Here is an 18,843-nt window from a genome sequence, read left to right on the forward strand (position 1 = left end):
TTGTACAAAACAACCCCAAATGTGTACAAATACAGGTAATGTCACTAATAAAAGTGCTCACTTTACCTGACTTGGCAGTGGTTCAGTGTTGTGACTCCATACAAAAAGACAAACAATCCAATGAAGGCAGCTGGGAAGAGCATTCCTGTGTACCAGCCTAACCAGGCAAAGTACAAGCCAATTTTCTCACCAAAATACCGTCTGTTTAAAATACAACAGAGCAAAGTTACCTGCCAGCTTCTGTAGGTTTTATTTAGCATTGTTTGCAACAGAAAAGGAAGATTTAAGTCATATTTGAGGGGAGAAATTGGGGCTAAGATTTTCTAAAACAGGAGCCTAAATCCATACTTAGGCGCCTGCCTGTTCTTCAAAAATGCTGCACAGTCAACAATTCCCATTGAGGGCGGAAGTGCTGGATGTTGAACTTTTCTGAAAATGTGGTAATTGGTTCTGTATGTCCAGGAAACAAAAGGCCAGATGCTGCTCTCAGTTATACAGGAGTGTTTCTGGAGTAACTCTGTTGAAATTTATGTAGTTACACTGGTGTAAAATTGGTGCAAGGGAAAGGAGAATCAGCCCCAGAGCATTTCCAAGAAAAACAGTTACTAGCCTGTTCCATAACTGTTGTTCTTCAAGAAGTGTTGCACATGTCCATTCCATTCTTGGTGTTGGTGTGCCCAGTGCATGGCTGCAGGAAACTTTCCCCTTCAGTGGTAGCTGTTGGGCAGCTCGAGCTCCCCCTGCTGCTGCATGCCACTGTGTTCAGGTATAAGGAAGGGGCAGAGCCAACCCTAGCCCCCCTCAATTCCTTTTTGCCATAACTCTGATGAGGAGTGGTAGGTGGGCAGGTCGTAGAATGGGCATGTGCTCAAAGACATCAGTTACAGAACAGATTAGTAACTGTTTTTTCGTCGCTGAATGATTCCACATGTGCATTCCTCTCTTGATAACTCACAAGCCATAGGAGGCAGGATTGGAATCTATTTCAAGAAAGACTGAAGAACAACTCATCCCACTCTAGCATCATCTCTGGAGTCTTGAGCCACAGCATAGCAGGAAGCAAGTATGTGGACCAAGAACAAGATTGCCACTTGCCAGAAAGGCCACAGAGGCCAATTGTGACCTAGTTGAATAAGTTGTGACACTGTTGGATGGAGCGACATTAGTAGGGTTGCCAACTTTCTAATCGCACAAAACTGAGCACCCGTGCCCAGTCCCTTCCCCAAGGCCCCGCCACCACTCGCTCCATCCCCTCTGCCTCCATTGCTCGCTCTCCCCCACCCTCACTCATTTTCACCGGGCTGGGGCAGGAGTTTGGGTGTGGGTGGGGGTTTGAGGTCCTGGCAGCACTTACCGTGGGTCCCAGGAAGTGGCCGCCAGGGTCCTGCAGCTCCTAGATGCATGGGCGGCCAGGGAGGCTCCTCGCACCTACTGGTGCCACCCCTGCAGCTCCCATTGGTCACAGTTCCCAGCCAATGGGAGATGCGGAGCCAGTCCTCACTGCAGGGGCAGAGTGTGGAGCCTCCCTGGTCACCCATGAGTCTAGGGACTGCAGGGACCTGGCAGCCGCTTCCGGGAGCCATGCAGAGCTAGGGCAGGCAGGGAGCCACCAGGGTCCCTTTTCGACCAGGCATTCTGGTTGAAAGCCGATGCCTAGCAACCCTAGACATTAGCCAACTTATAGCTCAAGAGTATGCAAAATGCAATCCAGGAATAAATTCTCGGGGTGGGGGGGACTGACCTCTTACTCTTCTACCCCTGCTATGAACAACTGGGAGGATTTATGGAAGTGTCTGGTGTAGTAGGAAGAGAGCCTGAGACATAAGGCTTGTATCAGAGGCCTGCTATGAGGCCTGAACCAAAGCAAAACTTTGCTGATATGAAGCAAAGTCAGGTTGTGCGCAAGAGGCAGGCCCTGCTCACAGAATTTGGCAAGCACAGGGCTGATATTGCAAAAACACATATTCCTGAGAAGTGCTAGGCAGAGAGCACTTATGCAAGCACATTCCGGAAGGATGGTACCAGAACACCTCGATACCAGCAAATTCCCCAAAGGTAACAGGAACACACTGACCCTGTTGCAAGCCTGGTGCTAGATTCTGGGGACAGAGCCACTCGGTGAGCGGACTCAGCCCTGATAGGTGAGGGCTCTGGGTATGGCACAGTGTGGGGAAGATCTGGAAGCTGTGGGAAATGCCTAAGGACTCCAGAATGGCCACCGATATGAGGCAGAGTTCCATTGTCCCAGCCACATTCTTGAGGCAGGTCCCATTGAAGGGTCGTGGTGATAGATGGGAAGATAGGATCTGTGCAGAGACCAGCAGGTCCTGCTGTGGGGTTGTGATATGTAAGATCCCACCTCCAAGTCTGACAATGAGGATTCCCCTCATCTGACCATGGCGGGACTGATCCAGTCAGTGCCAGGGACCTGTGCTGAGAGCCTGGTGATGGATGGAGCGATGCCATCATAACAAGTTTCCCCTTGGATGGTACTGAGGGGCGACGTGCAGGGAAGGCAACACTGGCACTGCTCACTAAAGCTGCAGCACTCAGCACCGAGTCATACTGGGTTGGCTCTGATGGTGGCCTGAGCGCCGCCTCCATCACAGGAATTTCAGCCTAGCCTCCCTATCTTTCTTTGTCCTAGATTTGAACTCTCTGCAAATCTGTCACCGGTCCTTCACGTGTGCTTCCCCTAAGCACTTCAGGCAGCTATTGGGCCGGTCACTCATTGGCACAGGTTTGGAGCAAAAAGCACACGGCTTGAAATCCAGTGACTGGGACATACCTTGGTACTGTGAATGGAATAAACAATAATGGGGAAAACAACAAGTCTGAATTTTTTTTTATATAATGCATTTAAAAGTTATTGTCCTAACACTGACAAATAGACTAATTACACACACACACACACACACACACACACACACACACAGAGTCTGGTATAGTATAGAGTTCCAACGACCACAACGGGTGGTAAGAAGGAATTGAGGAGGACTAGGTGCAGCTCTGCCCTTAATACCTGCACACAGTGATGCATGGCAGCAGGGGGAGCTTGAACCGGCCAATGAGTACCTCTGAGGGAAAAAGTTCCCAATGGCCATGTGCTGGGTGCACTGACACCAAGAGTGGAATGCATATGTGTAATCTCCCGAAGAAGAATTGATGAATCAGAGAGCATTCTTCTACCTTGCTTTCATATTTCTGTTTGGAACTTCGCTTACCAGTCTCTAGAAAATTTATTTCACAATTCCAACATGGATTGAAAGCGTACCGCACCTTGATCATGAAGTCCGATGCTTTATAAATCAATACATAATAATAATAATGAATACTTTAAAAGATCATTCTCCAGATTCATTTTAAGGAATGAGGAAATATAATCATCCTGTGCTTCAGAAACTTTAGGGTCAAATCACAGCTGGGTGTCAGGTCAGTTTAAATGTATTTTACATCAGCACAACTTGTTATGCTACTATTGAGGCATCTGACTGCCAGGGTCAAAGAGTGAAACCAACCAATGTTGTTGCCTTTAGACTACCTGAAACCATTCTTGGTCAGTCTTTTACACTAAGGAAGAAAACACCCATGTTGTTTCTTGGGCGAGAGGCAGTGGAGGAGAGAGAAAGAGTGAGCAACATTTGGCCTGGAATAAATGAAATCATCAATTTTAAAATGCATGTCAAAGAGTTTCCATCTTGAGCAATCCATCTGTCTGAATTAAGATTATATTTTGTATTTTTAAAGCAATGTGAAGACTGATCTACACTGATCATCATCATTCAAACTCAGCTTCACTGTACCAAAGGCAATGTTGTCATATTGCTTTTATTCCTCTGTCATTCAACAGAGCTCACAATTCTTCTGGCTAAAGAGACAGAAACATGACAGTAATATGGTCAATTCTGACAAGGGTAGCAAGTCTCGATGTACAAAGTCACACTGACATCAGTTTCAGATGCATGAGTTAGCTGCATGAGTGAACCCTGTGGCCTAATTTTTTGGCTGACAATCTGTCTGCTCCACTGAGAAAGGTAATTTACATTTTATGAGATTATTTGCATCAGCACCTATTTTCACCAATGTATATAATTCAAAGTAGTGAAGCAAAGTATTAAAGACAGTTTTCTATGGCAAATGAGGGAGTTACGTATAGTATTTTTATGTTCCTCAGGTTAGGTGTTCGATATTAATCTGCTTGACTGCCAGGAGTTAAGTCACAGGAGACTATTAAGGGAGAAACCTACAGAAAATGAAACCATGACAAAGATAAGACTCCTTGGGGAACAATTGGGAAGCTATTCATTAGGGATATCCCCTGCCTGCCTCCAGCTAGTCTGCTGTGGTGTATTCTTCCCAGATCAAAACCAAGGATCAAAGGGGCTCCTAAACCTTAAAGATGCTGGCCTCAGGAAAGAGGAGAGGGCTGGGTGAGTTGTCAGCAGACTGAATCTGGCACCCCAAACTGACTGAGACACACGGCGACAGAGTGCCACAAGGAGTGCAGCAAGGAGGCTGTCATTCCCAACCCAGAGATGGGAATATGCTGGACCTACCTGAGCTATGGATAGATAAAGGTTAGGTAGGAAATATGCATATAAGATTCTTTGTTGCAATAACCTCTTTTTCTAAATTCTGTGTTTCCTATTGCAATTAAGTCCTAACTTTGTTGTGAAGAAGCTGCTTTTGAGCCACGTTAATTAGTCACTGGTTCCCTGAGAAAAAGGGATGACAGGTGCCAAATGCAGTTGAGCCTGTTGTGTTAACGTGGTTGGTAAACAGGGGGGTGGGGTAGTTGCAGCCCAGAGATCCAGGCTGAGAGTGATTAAACTGCATGGGGGTTCCACCCAGAGTGAGGTGTAGGAAGCCAGGCCTGTTTCACTGGAAGGGTGCACTTGAGAGGGACAAAAAGAGGTTTAAGGCATAGCTCTCCCAGCAACTCTGACCCCCGTAGATGAGATTTCTCCTGCTGATAATAGCCTACCTTAATCGATTACTCTCATTAGAGTTGGTATGGCAACCCCCATTTTTTCATGTTCTCTGTATATATATATATATTCCTACTGTATTTTCCATGGCATGCATCTGATGAAGTGGGCTTTAGCCCACGAAAGCTTAGGCTTAAATAAATTTGTTAGTCTCTAAAGTGCCACAAGTCCTCCTCGTTCTTGTGTTATGGTGCTTTTCACACTCCAGCATGGATGGTCTCTCTTTCCACCCCCTTAACTGAAAACCGTTCCTGACAAACAACTTTTTTCCCTATTTGAACCCTTTGTGTCTGCTGGTTGCAAAATGCAGTGCTCCTCTTACGATCCAGAGATCAAGTCAACAGCTTCTTCTGATACCAAGGCTGATCTCAATTTTAATTTGTGCATTAAATGGCAAAAAAAATAGGTGCTGCCAGTGACAATCTAAACTTCTGCAATGTAGGAAGGAGACAACTGAGGCCACTTGTGAACACTTATCTTTTAAAGAGCACTCTTTACTGCCATTGCTTTGCTATATACTGATTTACATATACATACCGAGAAATGGCATCTTTCTTGTCACACTCACGTTTTACACTGTGACAACTCCATGTACTGCATTGAGAGTAAGACTGGACTCAGGCCCATATTTTATATGCAATGATCAGTAGTTCAGTATTTTCATTCTACAAATATATCAGCTAAATCTCTGCTTACATACTATTGTGATGAGCGCTATGGAAATGTACTCTATTTATCCCAGGCCAACAGAATGATCCCTAGGGGACCATTACAGCTGGCAGCAGTTAGAGCAGCTCTGTGTCTGTTCTACTTTACACTGGGGGCTGGTTTGGACTCTAGTCAGCCCCAGGAGACAAAGGTGGCTTAGAGCCACATTTACCTTTCTCTTCCCATCAGCTGCACCAAGCATGAGCTTAGCTATGCATTGTTTCCTATTTTTGACTGTCACTATATGTTGACCAGAGATTTTCATTGAGCTGCCCGAAGTGTTGTCTTTTATCTGGGCGCTTACAGTATATTTAGCACTCAGTAATGTATATGGGTAGTTGAAATTATTCCTTTCAATGTGCATTACCAGGCATTTGTCAACACTGACTTTCCTCTACCATCATGCTGCTCATTCACATAGCTTTGGTGGGTCCCTCTGAAGTTATTCAGTCTTCTCTTGTTTTGATTCACCCTAATAACATTGTATCTTCTGCAAATTTTGCCATCTCATGTTTCACCTCATTTTCCAGATCATTAGTAATTAGACTAACAAACATTCTGTGTATCTGATAAGGTCACTCTACTGAAAACATTCCCTAACACAAAACCTCAAAGGCAAGGAAATGAAAAGTGAAGTCATCACGTGGCCAATACTCTTGCTTCTATCCAGAGACCCACCCATCACTATTGGCACAACCACAACACTACAGACAACACGCCACAACCGTAACTTTATCCCAGTAGGAAAATCGGCCTTCCAAGACCCCTGTACGTAGAGGTGAAACTGAGCCTGACTGAGGTCAGCGGTAGAACTACAACGGACTTTCAGTGGGGCCAAGATTTCACCCTAGATATCTGGCAACAACAGACAGATTTTGTAGCCTCTTAGTGTTTAGAATGATAATGTCTTATAAAAGAATAAGCAAAGTCTGGCTTTAGCACTATACAATTTATTATTGGGGTTCTCTAAGTTTATCAAGCTTAATTATATGATTGCTTGGGATCAGGACACCTAGAAGGCACTCAGGAAATTAGAAGAGAGACAGATTTGGATCTGAGCCAAGAAAATATATTTAATTCATCCATTCATTCATCCTTTGACAGTTCAGTACAAAATCCTATACAGGACTTATTATACCACATAAACAAACTTAATGCAGCTATGGCTATCTAGCAGAGGGGAAAAAAAAAGACTATGCACAAAGCGTTGGCAAGTGCACAGAGGGACTGATCCAAAGCCCACTGAAGTCAATGGGGACTGCTTTCATTCACTTCAACAGAGCAAGGTCAAAGTGAGTGAACTGAGGGAAGGGAAGAGAGAGAGAGAGAGATTGTCCCCCTTTAATCACTTTCAGTTCTCGTGATTTTGAATGATTCTTGTAACAACAGTATGGAAATTAAATTTAGGCAGCAACGTGAGTAAGCTGACCCCTTCACAGCTGTTGATTAACAACCACGCATTTGCAATTGTGCAGAATCGGTACTTCTCATGCTCCCCGGTGCTTCCAGGCGGAATGAACACCGAATTGTGCGATGCCCCTCAAATGCTGTTTCCGAGTTTATTTCTAGTGACTAAGATCTCCATACTGGCCAACTGGTGTGATTAAAGTAAAGTTAATGGCCATGGAAGGTGCCAGACTGAGCACACTGGAGATTTAAGACTACATTTAATGGCAAGAAAAAACAAGCATAAAAGCAACAGCTTCTCTTATCACCCTGGCAATGTGACTTTAACCTGACTTGAGAGTATCATATCTATGAATGAGAAGGTTACTCACTATCCGTAGCTTACTCAGTCCTTGGCCTCTCTAAAGAGTCTGACAACACAAATATTGGTTGGGAATGGTGGGTACCGGAAAGCTGGCCCATTAGGAACGTAACAGTTAACCCTCAACTCCCACTTCCTCTGGGCATGTAGGTTTTCTACAGTACCCATGGCTGGGGAAAGCTATGAAACGAGCACTCATTGCAGAATTAGTATAAACCCTTTTGTTTTGGGTACACAGGTTCACGCAGTTAGAACTGAGGTGAACAGCAGTTTTTGCTAATGTGGTCAACTGTTCAAGGTGGAAAACCAGAGCACGTGAGGAAGGAGAGGTGGTACGGAGGGATGTTTTGGTGTGGGTTAGGGAAGGGTGTATGGGAGTGTTTTAGCAGCTGAGAGGGGAGACAGAAAAGGGTGCCCACTCCTTTCCTGCCACCCTTCCTTCTGTGCCTGCACTACAATCAGCAATGGGTTTGTTGTAAGCCAACAGCTAATAGGATATATGGCAGTAACTTAAAATGTCAGTCTGGGTTTGATGTCTCCCTTTACTCAGTCACCTGTGAATACTCAGGAAGCCTCATACCCGTCACTAGTTCTCCTCCTGCTCATATAGCCCTGTACATTGAATCACCTGTACACTCGTTGTGTAAACTGCTCTGATACATTTCTTTCAGAATAATCTTTGGATGACACTGACTGGGAAGAGAAACTGAATGAGTTAGTGCCCTTAAATGCTATGCTTAGATTTCTAAAGGAAGTCTGAGCCAAGGTCCAAGTGCAATTGTGCGCTTACCCAGTTACCACACTTCCGTACATAAATGGCCATTTAAATGCCCGATGAGCCATTCTGCACACACAAACACTGAAAAAGAACACTGGATCCAAATTCCCTCAGACTTTAGGGAAACTTGGATCAGGATCTGAACTTCACAGCTCAGATGTGACGCTCCCAATTAATGATGCCTTCTGATGATGATTGTTCCATGACACAATCACAAATGTAAACTATTACCAAAGAACAACAGCCCTGTCTGCAGGTTACTTCAAACACAATTACCAGAAATATTTCAAAAAAGAGAGAAACAATCTACACTGTGAAACTAATGTAATCTCTTATGCTAGGGAAATTTAAAAAACAAACTCAAAACTACTTCAATGCAATTACTGGTTCACCACCGAATCAATAGTGTAATTTGTTTTGTAAATTTCCTTAGTGTAGACTTGGCCAATGGGCTCAAAAAGAAATAATAACATCTAAACAGTTGATGTACTAACTAAAAATATATTACCGTGCTTCACTTTGGTTTCTAGCGCATTTTAAAAAAAACTACATGACTCAAGCAAACCTCTATGACTGTATTCCTCTCTGAGTATTTTTTTCCCTAGAAAAAGCAAATTCCCATTTTATGAAGTTGCAGAAAAATGAGCTTCATGGAGCCTTAAAGAATAACTCCTAGTGCTTCCTGGGAATCTTTTACAAATCCTTCTATTTCAGAACAATTAAAAAAAACAATAAAAGCAAAAGGCTCCTATCAGTTACAGTACTACAGTACTTTAAAAAAGAAAAACTAATTAACTCTATCAATTGCAGGCTCTTAATGGCCCACCCAAATTGCCAACGTATCAGTATATTCAATGATGCTGCTACCTTTTAAATACAGATTTTATGTATAGATCCTTGTAGCCAGAGGTGGATTAAGATTTATTGGGGCCCTGGGCACAAAGAACATTCAGGCTCCCCACACCCTCGGGGCCCAGGGATACCAGACCTGGGGGGCTGGGGAGGCCATGGCCCCCACACTTTTATACTGTGAGAGTTTAGGCTCTTTTGTCAGAGGAATTAACTGAGCCCTTCATGTTTCTGTTAGACTTTCCTACCATCTTATCCCACTCTGTATCCCAGTACACAGTGCAACATTTTAAAAGCAAATAAAAACTTTTACCGTACGAGATCCAAGGGCTGGTATTTATACCACACTCCCCATGAGGCCCAGCACTCATAAAGCAGATGTCTGTGATTTTCTGCTCCATGGGTTCTTATGGAATTTTTACTTCGGTAGCTTCCCTAAAATACAGATTTAAATATTGAGCAAAGAATAATAGTTGCCAAGAAATCTCTGGAACTAGAGGTGTGTTTTAATGGAACAGTTTACACAAAATCCTTGCATGAAAACAAAAAGACAAATTTAGCATCGGCTTGGTTGAATTTGTTTGTCTTAAAGGTTGATTTTTCTTAGACCTGTATTTGGTAACTGGCATTGTTCAGATCACGGGTTGCAAACAGATGTCAGGTGGTCATGACCACCCTGTCCTTCCATATTGGTAAATGGGAGGGGGTTCCCAGGGCAGGCCTGATGTACAAAAGAGGATTGCAGTATGCAAAAGGTTAAGAACAAATGGGTCCCTCCATGAAATCTTCATTTAAGGGAGATGCATGCTCAGCAGATGCAGTGTGTCTAGTGATTAGATGTTTATACTGAAATGAGAAGTGTGATTGCAGTTCAGGTGGGCATAGATTAAAGTTAGCATGGGTATGCCTACCGAAGCTGCAATCTGACTTCCAGTTGTTGTGTAAACATACCCTAAGACTGGGAATCGGGAATCCTGAGTTCTATTACCTGTATTCTGCCATTAACTCCACAAGGTAAGCCACACTTGCCTCAAACCTGTGTTGTAATGCATAATCACAATTAGTGGTGTGAAATAACCATCTTCAAAGTGGTACTAATTGCAGCTCTGAAGGAGGCTGCTCACTTTGAGAGATATGTGTTTAACACGATACTGATGCTGGAATTATTCCAAGTGAGGAGATTGTGGGGATAGCAAGGGGTGTAAAAATACTGAAGAAAGTAAAGGATTCATGCACTACTGAAAGGTGCTCAGATGCCACAGTGATGTGGGCAGTGTAAGAACCAATATACAACAGATGATGTTTTGCATAATTCTGTTTTAATTGATTTTATTAGCTTAAAAGGAGAAGATTTCAAGCTTTCAGATAAAGAGTTTTGGACTTCAATATACAATATATGAGTAACTGTCAAAGTGTGATTCATAAAACCAGTAATGTTACTTGTTAGACTGTGACGAGCCAGCTGGTGACATGATACTGGCTCCTCTTTGTTTCTAGCTGCTAAACAGCATTAAAAGGAGTTAAATGCACATTAAATACATCCCTAACGTTGCTTTTCCATGCAAAACAATTGTGATAGTTGCCACAGGGATTGCTAGTGGGAGCTCTGATTGCAAGTGAAGGAGTAGGAATGATCTGTGTGATTGTAAACGGGAGGGAGGTGGTGCCCCCAGACACTCTCTGTATTTGGATGTGTTCCACACCATGAAAACGTTTGAGAATTTTTGTAATACATGATTGTTACTATAACATTATTCATGGCCACCAATGGGGGACAGTGTGTGAGTCTGAAGCACAAGAATTTTCAGGAAAAGCCATCAACATTTTCTAATGAGCTGAATTAAATGAAAGAAAGCACAGAAAATGCTCACACCATCTGTGTAAATAAGGAGTAACTTTTCACTGAAGCCAGTGGGGATACAATAGTGTAAAACCAGAGTAAGAGGAGACTCAGGCCCAATGACATTGGAATTAAACTTGAATTAAAAGCCAACAAGAAATGTTAGAAAAGTACCTCATGAAGAGGAAATGCAGCTTCATAGGAGCCATTAGTAAGCAATCGATTCAGACCTAAAAGTCAAAAATATTAATTTAATTACAAGCAGGGCTCGAATAACTGTAAAATGAGGAGGGCAAAGCACATTTTCATGATGAGACTGGTAAATGAAGTTCAGTGAAAGATACAAGTAACAAAATACTTCTTTCATAGGTTTGTCATACTATGGTGGACACAAGGGAAGGATAAATACAACATTCAGATACTTGCTACTGTACTTGATCATATTATTCACAATCTACAATTCATTATGCTTTGAATTTAAAGCTTTGGGGGCCACAGTGAAGTCAATAGGGGTTGACTTTCACCCCAAATATTTTGGTCTAATAATCATATATTAAAGTCTGTGTGAGGATCTATTTGGAAACTTCATTTAGGCGAGATGCCACATTTCTTGGCATTCTGCAAATTTCAGACAAAACCTTTGCATTTTTGTATCGTAGTGTAACAAAACAGCCAAAAGCCTTAATCTCCATATGAAAATAACATCATTACATGTTTAACTTATTGCTCTGAGAGCTGTTGGATTGATGGCCTGGAGACTGAAGCTATCTACTGACAGATCAGCCACAAGACAGGTAGTAGCAGTGTGAGGCCCAACAACATACCTGAATTCTGACCCAAAGGGACCACTAGTAGGGGGGCAAAGGATAGCTCATTCTCCCTGTCCATTAAGGCTTTGGCCCCTCAGCCAAGACTAACAACACAAGAGAAGTACTTAGTGCCAGCTGTGCTGAAGATGACTGTTTACTTGGAAATTTACTCAAAGGCCACTGAACAGCTATTGGACAGTGCAGTATTCACTTGGGGATATTCAAATCAGTGAGCTAGAGGCAAAAGACTCCATATTCTATTCTTAATCAGTTGAGGAAATCTTATAAGAATAGTCCAATGAAAAGCATTAATTTATCATAAATATCATTTTTGCTGGTAGTACTAGTCTCTGCTATGGGCCACATCTTGGTTCTTGGTGTGTCTACTGTGTGAAGCCCACCAGAGCTATTTAGCCTGGCTAGGCTCCTACAGTCCAGAAGTCTATGCAGAAGACACTCTGATACTACAGTGGTGGGAGCCACATGGATGGATGGATGGATACTTGGATCCTGAGGCAAGTAGGAGAACACAGCAGCCCAGGCGCTATCTGCATGTGGAATATGCAGCCCCCTGACTCTTCCCATTGCTCAGGGGTGGAATCTGACTCCAGCCATGGTGCTGAGGATGACATCAGGGATGCACTGAGCACGTGTGGTGCTTCCCTGATTCTGGGAGCACGGGGAAAAAGGTTCCTCCCTGGCTTGCTGTCAGCTGGGGAAACTAAATGGGTTTTGCTACCCCAGCAAGGCTCCTCCAGCAGACAATTCGGACGTGGAGCTCTCAGCCAGGAGCAGTGCAAAGGCCCACTAGAATGAAGAACATTCTTCTGCATGGCAAACAGAGAAGAGGAGGAGGAGGACACAGCTCTCCAGCCAACCCACACCTGTGTCAAGACACCATTTTTTGCGGAGGAAATTTGTGGAGAACTCAATCTTGGTCTCCCTGTCCCTCTGTGGAAAGGAATCAGGGAGCTGTAGTAACCTCCATGACCTCCATGAGTGAAGAGAGGGAAACAGGGATTCATGCAGGATCGCTGGAGTCTGAAACTCAGGGCTGCATGAGTTCCCCATCCCTCCAAACACCTCCACACTTTGACCCAAGGAGAGTTGCAAGTTCTCCTTTTGCAATGGGACAATACGTCTATTTAGTGTCATCAGTCAATACCTTGTGTGTCTCTTGTTTACCTTATATCAGCCTTTCCTACTGCACAGGGAAATAGTCTTCTGAGGTGTCAGCCATATCCTTTCATGGAAAAGCAGCCCAACATTCCATTGCCTTGTCTTCGAAATGACTGGGCATACCAAGAAAAAGTGACCACCTTGGAAATGTGTGAGCTATGTACCCAGTGAGGAGATTTAAAAAACCAAAGCTGACCTATAAGGAGCATGCCCAGGCTTTATTGATTTTTTACACCAAATTAAAAGGCACCTTGTTGAGCACTTACCAATTTTGTTTTTTCCTTCTTCATATTTCACTCTCTGTAAAATATGGTGTACTATTCTACTTCTTGTAGCATTGTTGAAGAAAGTGTCTTTGTTGTGTATGATGAAGCTAAATAAAAAACACAAACAAGATTGGCCCCTGAATAAGTGGTATAATATTTAAAATAAAGGTTAAGTTCCATTAATTTTTATAGCACATCAAGAATCTACGGTGTATGAGCGAAGTACAGGGAATACACAATAAAAGGAACTTGACAGTGTGATTCAATTTAGCACAATAGGAAATCTCTGCTCCTCAGGAGTGTTGAAAGCCAGGACTAAACAGGAGACGTTTGCAGAGGGTCTTGCTACTTAGTCATTCACTTTCATAAGCATTACATTAAAAAAAATGTTTAAACACTGCATAATACATGCACACATTTTGCAAAGAAATGAGATTTAAAAGTGCTGCTCTAGAACACACAGATCAGATTAACCACATGAATATTGAAAATGAAATAATACATTGTAAATATTGTACATTATAAAGTGAAAACATCATATATGACAGTTTAATACTGTAAGCTAAAATGGGTTAGAAAATTAACTTTCAGGAGCTAACCATGAAATTACATGAAATTCAGTTTCAAATGCAACAGCATGGGTAAATTTATAATAAATCAAGAAAACTAAGTGAAGGATTAACTGCAAATTGCATTATGTTTACTAGATTGGTTGGCATATTATATAACGTATATATTTCTTAACAACATTTCACACACATATTGGGGGGAATTTGATATTTTAATAATTACCAAGCTCACTAGAAAACTGTAGGCAGCATAGTGTATGTTGTGCTATTGGGCTCTGAGGTACCAGCTAAACTTATCACCAAGAGGAAGTGAATTTGGACACTAACTCACAGGGTCTCTGTATTCTCTTGAGGAAAATAGGGTCTTCGGGCTAAATACTTAAAAATATACATATTTAGGCTCCTAAGATGCACATAGGGGCCTAGTGGGATTTCCACACACTAGGCACCTGCCTACCTTTCAAAATCTGGCCCTTAGAACTGGATCAAAAGCCCATTGAAGTCAATGGAAAGACTCATTTTTCAACAGGCTTCCCCCCACGTCAGCTAGTGAGGCAGTGGGAAAGTGAATGAGTTGATGAGTGAATGAGCAGGTACAATCATACAGATTTCCTAGAGAGATCAGCTCACAGGAATGCAGAGTGGACTCAGAGCAGGGGTCAGAAACAACTCTAAAGGAACAGAAATAACCAGAATAGTAGATTCAGCATGTAGCCAGGTCAGAGCCCCTGCTGCAGCATAGAGGAGTTGGGGCTCAATGTTTTTCCCCCACAGGGTTTTGGCCAAGCAAATATGCCCTTTTCAGAGAGGATCCACTAGCCACAGACCCAACACGGTCATTGCCCCCTCCACATTCATATGGGAAAAGCAGTCAGGGAAATAGCTCCCTATTGTGCAGGGCTGTGTGAAATACCCATGTCTTGGCTCTCTCCTGCCAAAAAGTTCCTACTGTATTTTAGGTCTTCCTCACCACATACAATTTGCTCCAGAGGGTTCTGGTGTCCTGCTTCCAAGACACACAGAAAAATCCAAAAACTAGAGACATTAAACAAAATATTATAGTACATAAGAGTGGTACACGAGCCCGTATCTCTCTATTACCCCTGCTTATAGAAGTTTCCTGGGCCTGAGTTTAGGTTATTTCCCTTTGTGATGCTTGCTGCCACATTTAAAAAAAACCCCACTTTACTTTCAACTATTTTAACAATACACAAATGATGAAATCCTGGTCCCACTGAAGGCAATTCCTAAACTCACACTGCCTTCAACCAGGCCAGCATTTCACCCAGGATTTTCATCAGCTCCCATTTAATGCTCTCATAGCATGAACAGCCCTAGTGGCTTTTAAAATCTTCTGTCTTTTCTGCCTCCTTGGTGTTCCTACTAGGAGTAGAATTCGCATGAGTCCAGCCCTCAGGTGTGGTGTTTCTGACTTATTTCACTTCTCAATCATTGATGAGGCGGGAAACCAGTTTGCTTTTTCAGTGCTGGAATGCTATTAACTTTTCCTCAGCCACCAATCTCACTAATGTGAGATTTGTCTCTGTGGTGCTTCTTTAGGTTTGGCTTACTACTGGCTGCCCTTCTTGCCTTTTACAGAGCTAACATGGCAGGTTTTGATATTTTTTAACTCTTCCTTTAATGGACTGATGCCTTTTCCCCTCTTCTGTATCCTGGGCAAACTTTGTGTTTTTCCTGTCTCTCCCACACAGCGTACAACTACAATACTACTTTATAGGGATGGGAGAAAATTATCAGGGACTACAGACACTCTCCCTGATCTTTTTTCCAAAATCAAAGCTTTTCTGAAGTTCAAAAAAACTTTGCTTAACTTTTCCCTCCATTATATTTCATTTTTATTTACTTGCCCTTTTTACTTCCAGGTTCTGCTTGGGACCAGAAGCAGAAATGTTAGAATGCCATGAAAAAAGCTGTCCTCAAAGTACTTCTGGCCCAAACAAAAACAGAGTCCTGAGTTTCTTACATGAGAAAGCTTGTGTAAGACCTCTATATCCAAGGGGTTTGGATAAATATCTACATTTTTGGATGCTTATCCAATGGAAACACCAAACCTTTTGAAATTCAACAACCAATACAAATGTCCCTTCTATTTGCTGCAACATAATAAGATTTGTGAATAGCGAATGTTCTCACACTGCTCTCTCCACATCACAAGTGCGCACATATCCACACACAGGTTTTGCACCTGAACTGCTAAGGACATGTCTTCACTACAGCATTATTTACACTCAAGGTAACTCCTCTCAAGTTAGCCTAGCCTGAGTGGGTAGGTCTACACTGCGTATTAAAAACGGCAGCAGCGAGTCTCAGAGCCTTGGTCCACCAACTTGGGCTCGCACTACAGAGCTAAAAACAGCTGTGGAGACCTTCAGGCTCAGGCAGGAGCTGGCAGGGAGGTGGCATGAGAGCCCAAGTTCTACCCATGCTACAACGTCTACACTACTGGTTTTAGTGCTGTAACATAAAGCCAGTGAGCAGTGAAGACAAGTCCTTATTGTTCAAGTTTATCACTTCCTGGGATTTGCTTTTATTGTTAAATGATCATAAAACTTCAGTCTCAACCCAAGCTTGGCTTGTTTTGAGGTTTCTCCTTTCTGGCCTCAGGTGCAAGGTCTCTCTGCCCCTCTTCAAAGGGGCACACAAACCCTTTACAGCCTGGATTGGAGCAAATAAGCCCCCCCACATCTGGCTTCTAGCATAAACCAACATGAGTCAGCAGAATCGTTCTGCTTCTCACTGCAGTATCCTAAACTCTGGCATCGTGCCACAGCTAATTTGTCATGTTCTATAACAGACATCAACTCAAAGACATGTGTAAAGCAGATTGGTGGGTTTTTAAAAAATATTTCAGCAATTTTTTTTTTTCATTTTTCCCATTTGATGTTTGCCTGACTTCCCTCTCTAAGGCCTCCCTTTCTGGGTAGCAGTGAATACTAGTCACCATGGCAATCACTTTTGAGACCAACTCACACAGCAAGTTGCACTTGAACTTAACCTTGAGCTCCTGCATTGAGAGGCTTACATTCCTTCTCTGGGTTCATTCTACCCGTTTCCCAGATAAGACAGCAAAAAGGTTTGTCCATTTTCCTGGCAGGTGTGAAATTATTTTGCACATCTATGATTATGACTGTACGTAGCGATACAACCGTAGATTGTTCCTAAATGGCTGCGCAAGCACACTGAAAGCTGCTCTCTATATAACCATTTCTATGTCATATTACTATGACCGTCCAAAATCAAGGCTATGTCTACACTGCACTTCTGTTGTTAAAACTTTTGTCACTCAGGGGCGTGAAACCCCCTCCCCCACGAATGACAAAAGTTTTAACGACCAAAAAGCGCCGGTGTGGATAGCGCTTCATCAGTGGGAGACGCTTTCCTGCCACTGAAGCTATCACGCCTCACTGGGGGTGGTTTTATTCAGTCACTGGGAGAGCTCCTGGCGACGAAGAGCGGTTACACTGCGTGCCTTACAATGCCGCGGCTGTAGTGGCATGGCTGCGCCATTGTAAGGTGCGCAGTGTAGACACAGCCTAAGATGTATAAAAGATACAGAACTGAATGTTGGTGGAATATGCAAAGGAGCTGAACAACTATTTGCTCCAAAGGATGCCTTGCTTTAGCTACTTGCATTTATTTTTAAAATTTAGTAACTATAGCATTAAGAGTATTGATTTATCTTGCTGAGAGTGGAGAAGGAAAAAACAAATGAAAATTCCATCGACATACTGAAATGCTGATCATCTAGCAGAATCCCATCTTTTCCAGAACTGGCTGAATCAATCTGAATGTGTATGTTGGTGACACCCGGGAAAGATACTAAATTTCACAGGGACTAGAACTGCAGAGGTTAGAAATGGAACAAATTTAACAGGTGACCCAGTCCGTCCCTGTACCAAGTGCAGGAAAAGACATGCTAGCAGAGTCACTGAACAAAATGTGGAGCATTATTTATCCTAAATCAACATTATGGGGGCTCTCTAAAATACCACAGGTCTCAGTCAATTGCTCCCAACAACTCTGCATGGGAAAATAATTTCAAAACAGTATCAGCTCTAATAAAGCGATTTTTAAGGCATTCAGAAATCTTCATTGTGATTTTGTTGAACCCATGGTTCTCTCTCTGTCTCTCTTCCATAGCATGTATGTCACCCTCTTAAAATGCAGCCTGTGTGTCTCTGGCACTTGCCTTATTACAATGTAGATATCTTTCAGAGCTTCCTTTTATCTACTACTGTACACACCACACACATACATATTCACACCTATTTGAAGGTGATTTACTATACATAGCCCTATTTCCTGATTGTAATAATCCAACATTCCTAAAAATAGTTTCTGAAAAGACATGGAGCTGGTGTCATCCCTCGGGTACAGCGATTCCGCTAAGACATTTGGAGTTATACCACACATGTACTCAGTCCATTTAGTCAAGCTGTAACTGATACTGTTCTGATTACAGAAAACCTCCCATAATTTCAGGGTTTTTTTTACTGTTTTATTTCTCCACTATGTTCTGTCGTTTATCTTATTCTGAGCCTGTGTCACTCAGTTTAAAAAATACACACACCAGATTTCAGTTTTGGGTGGTTGGGATCTACACTGCTTTGAATACTAACCTATAGCAGAACTAGGTTCTCACTCCCTCATATACTACTCCAGTGGCATATAGGAGCTATAAAGGCTCCACAACCATCCAGGAGAAAATTTCCCCAGGGCAGGAACAGTGTCAGGTCTACATAATACATAGTCTTATTGCTCTATGTTGTTCTCCCACATAACCCACAGCAGATGCATAGAGATGGAGTGTGTGTCTCAGAAGTGAGGAGTCTCTGTAAAGCCGAGCGCTATAAAAATTCTGGACTGCTTTGAGCTGTGACACGGCCTCAGTGACACACAGGTAAAGACTGCTGTAATTAGAGCACCCCCTGGGCTGTTCTAATTTCTACCAGGGATCACAACAGACCCCACTCAGCCTAGAATTTAGACAGCACAAAAGTGGTTTAAAGCCAGGTCTGCCAGCTTTCTCATGTATTATGCTTTCTGAGCTGCTCCTCTTGTGTGGTGC

At 42.8% G+C, this 18,843-nt stretch overlaps 1 protein-coding gene across 5 annotated transcripts in view; it reads right to left on the reverse strand.

The window, feature by feature from the left end:
- The window catches only part of ANO4 (anoctamin 4), a 279,666-nt gene that overhangs the window by 66,561 nt on the left and 194,262 nt on the right, over positions 1-18,843 (reverse strand). For all 5 annotated transcript variants that reach the window (XM_043545329.1, XM_043545321.1, XM_043545320.1 and 2 more), the window contains 4 exons: positions 13,186-13,292; positions 11,106-11,161; positions 9,405-9,526; positions 67-201 (listed from right to left, as the gene is read on the reverse strand). In XM_043545329.1, the coding sequence (XP_043401264.1) occupies positions 67-201; positions 9,405-9,526; positions 11,106-11,161; positions 13,186-13,292 (420 nt within the window). The remainder of the gene's footprint in view (positions 1-66; positions 202-9,404; positions 9,527-11,105; positions 11,162-13,185; positions 13,293-18,843) is intronic.

This window comes from Chelonia mydas, chromosome 1 (genome assembly GCF_015237465.2).
Source record: "Chelonia mydas isolate rCheMyd1 chromosome 1, rCheMyd1.pri.v2, whole genome shotgun sequence".
NCBI lineage: Eukaryota > Metazoa > Chordata > Testudines > Cheloniidae > Chelonia > Chelonia mydas.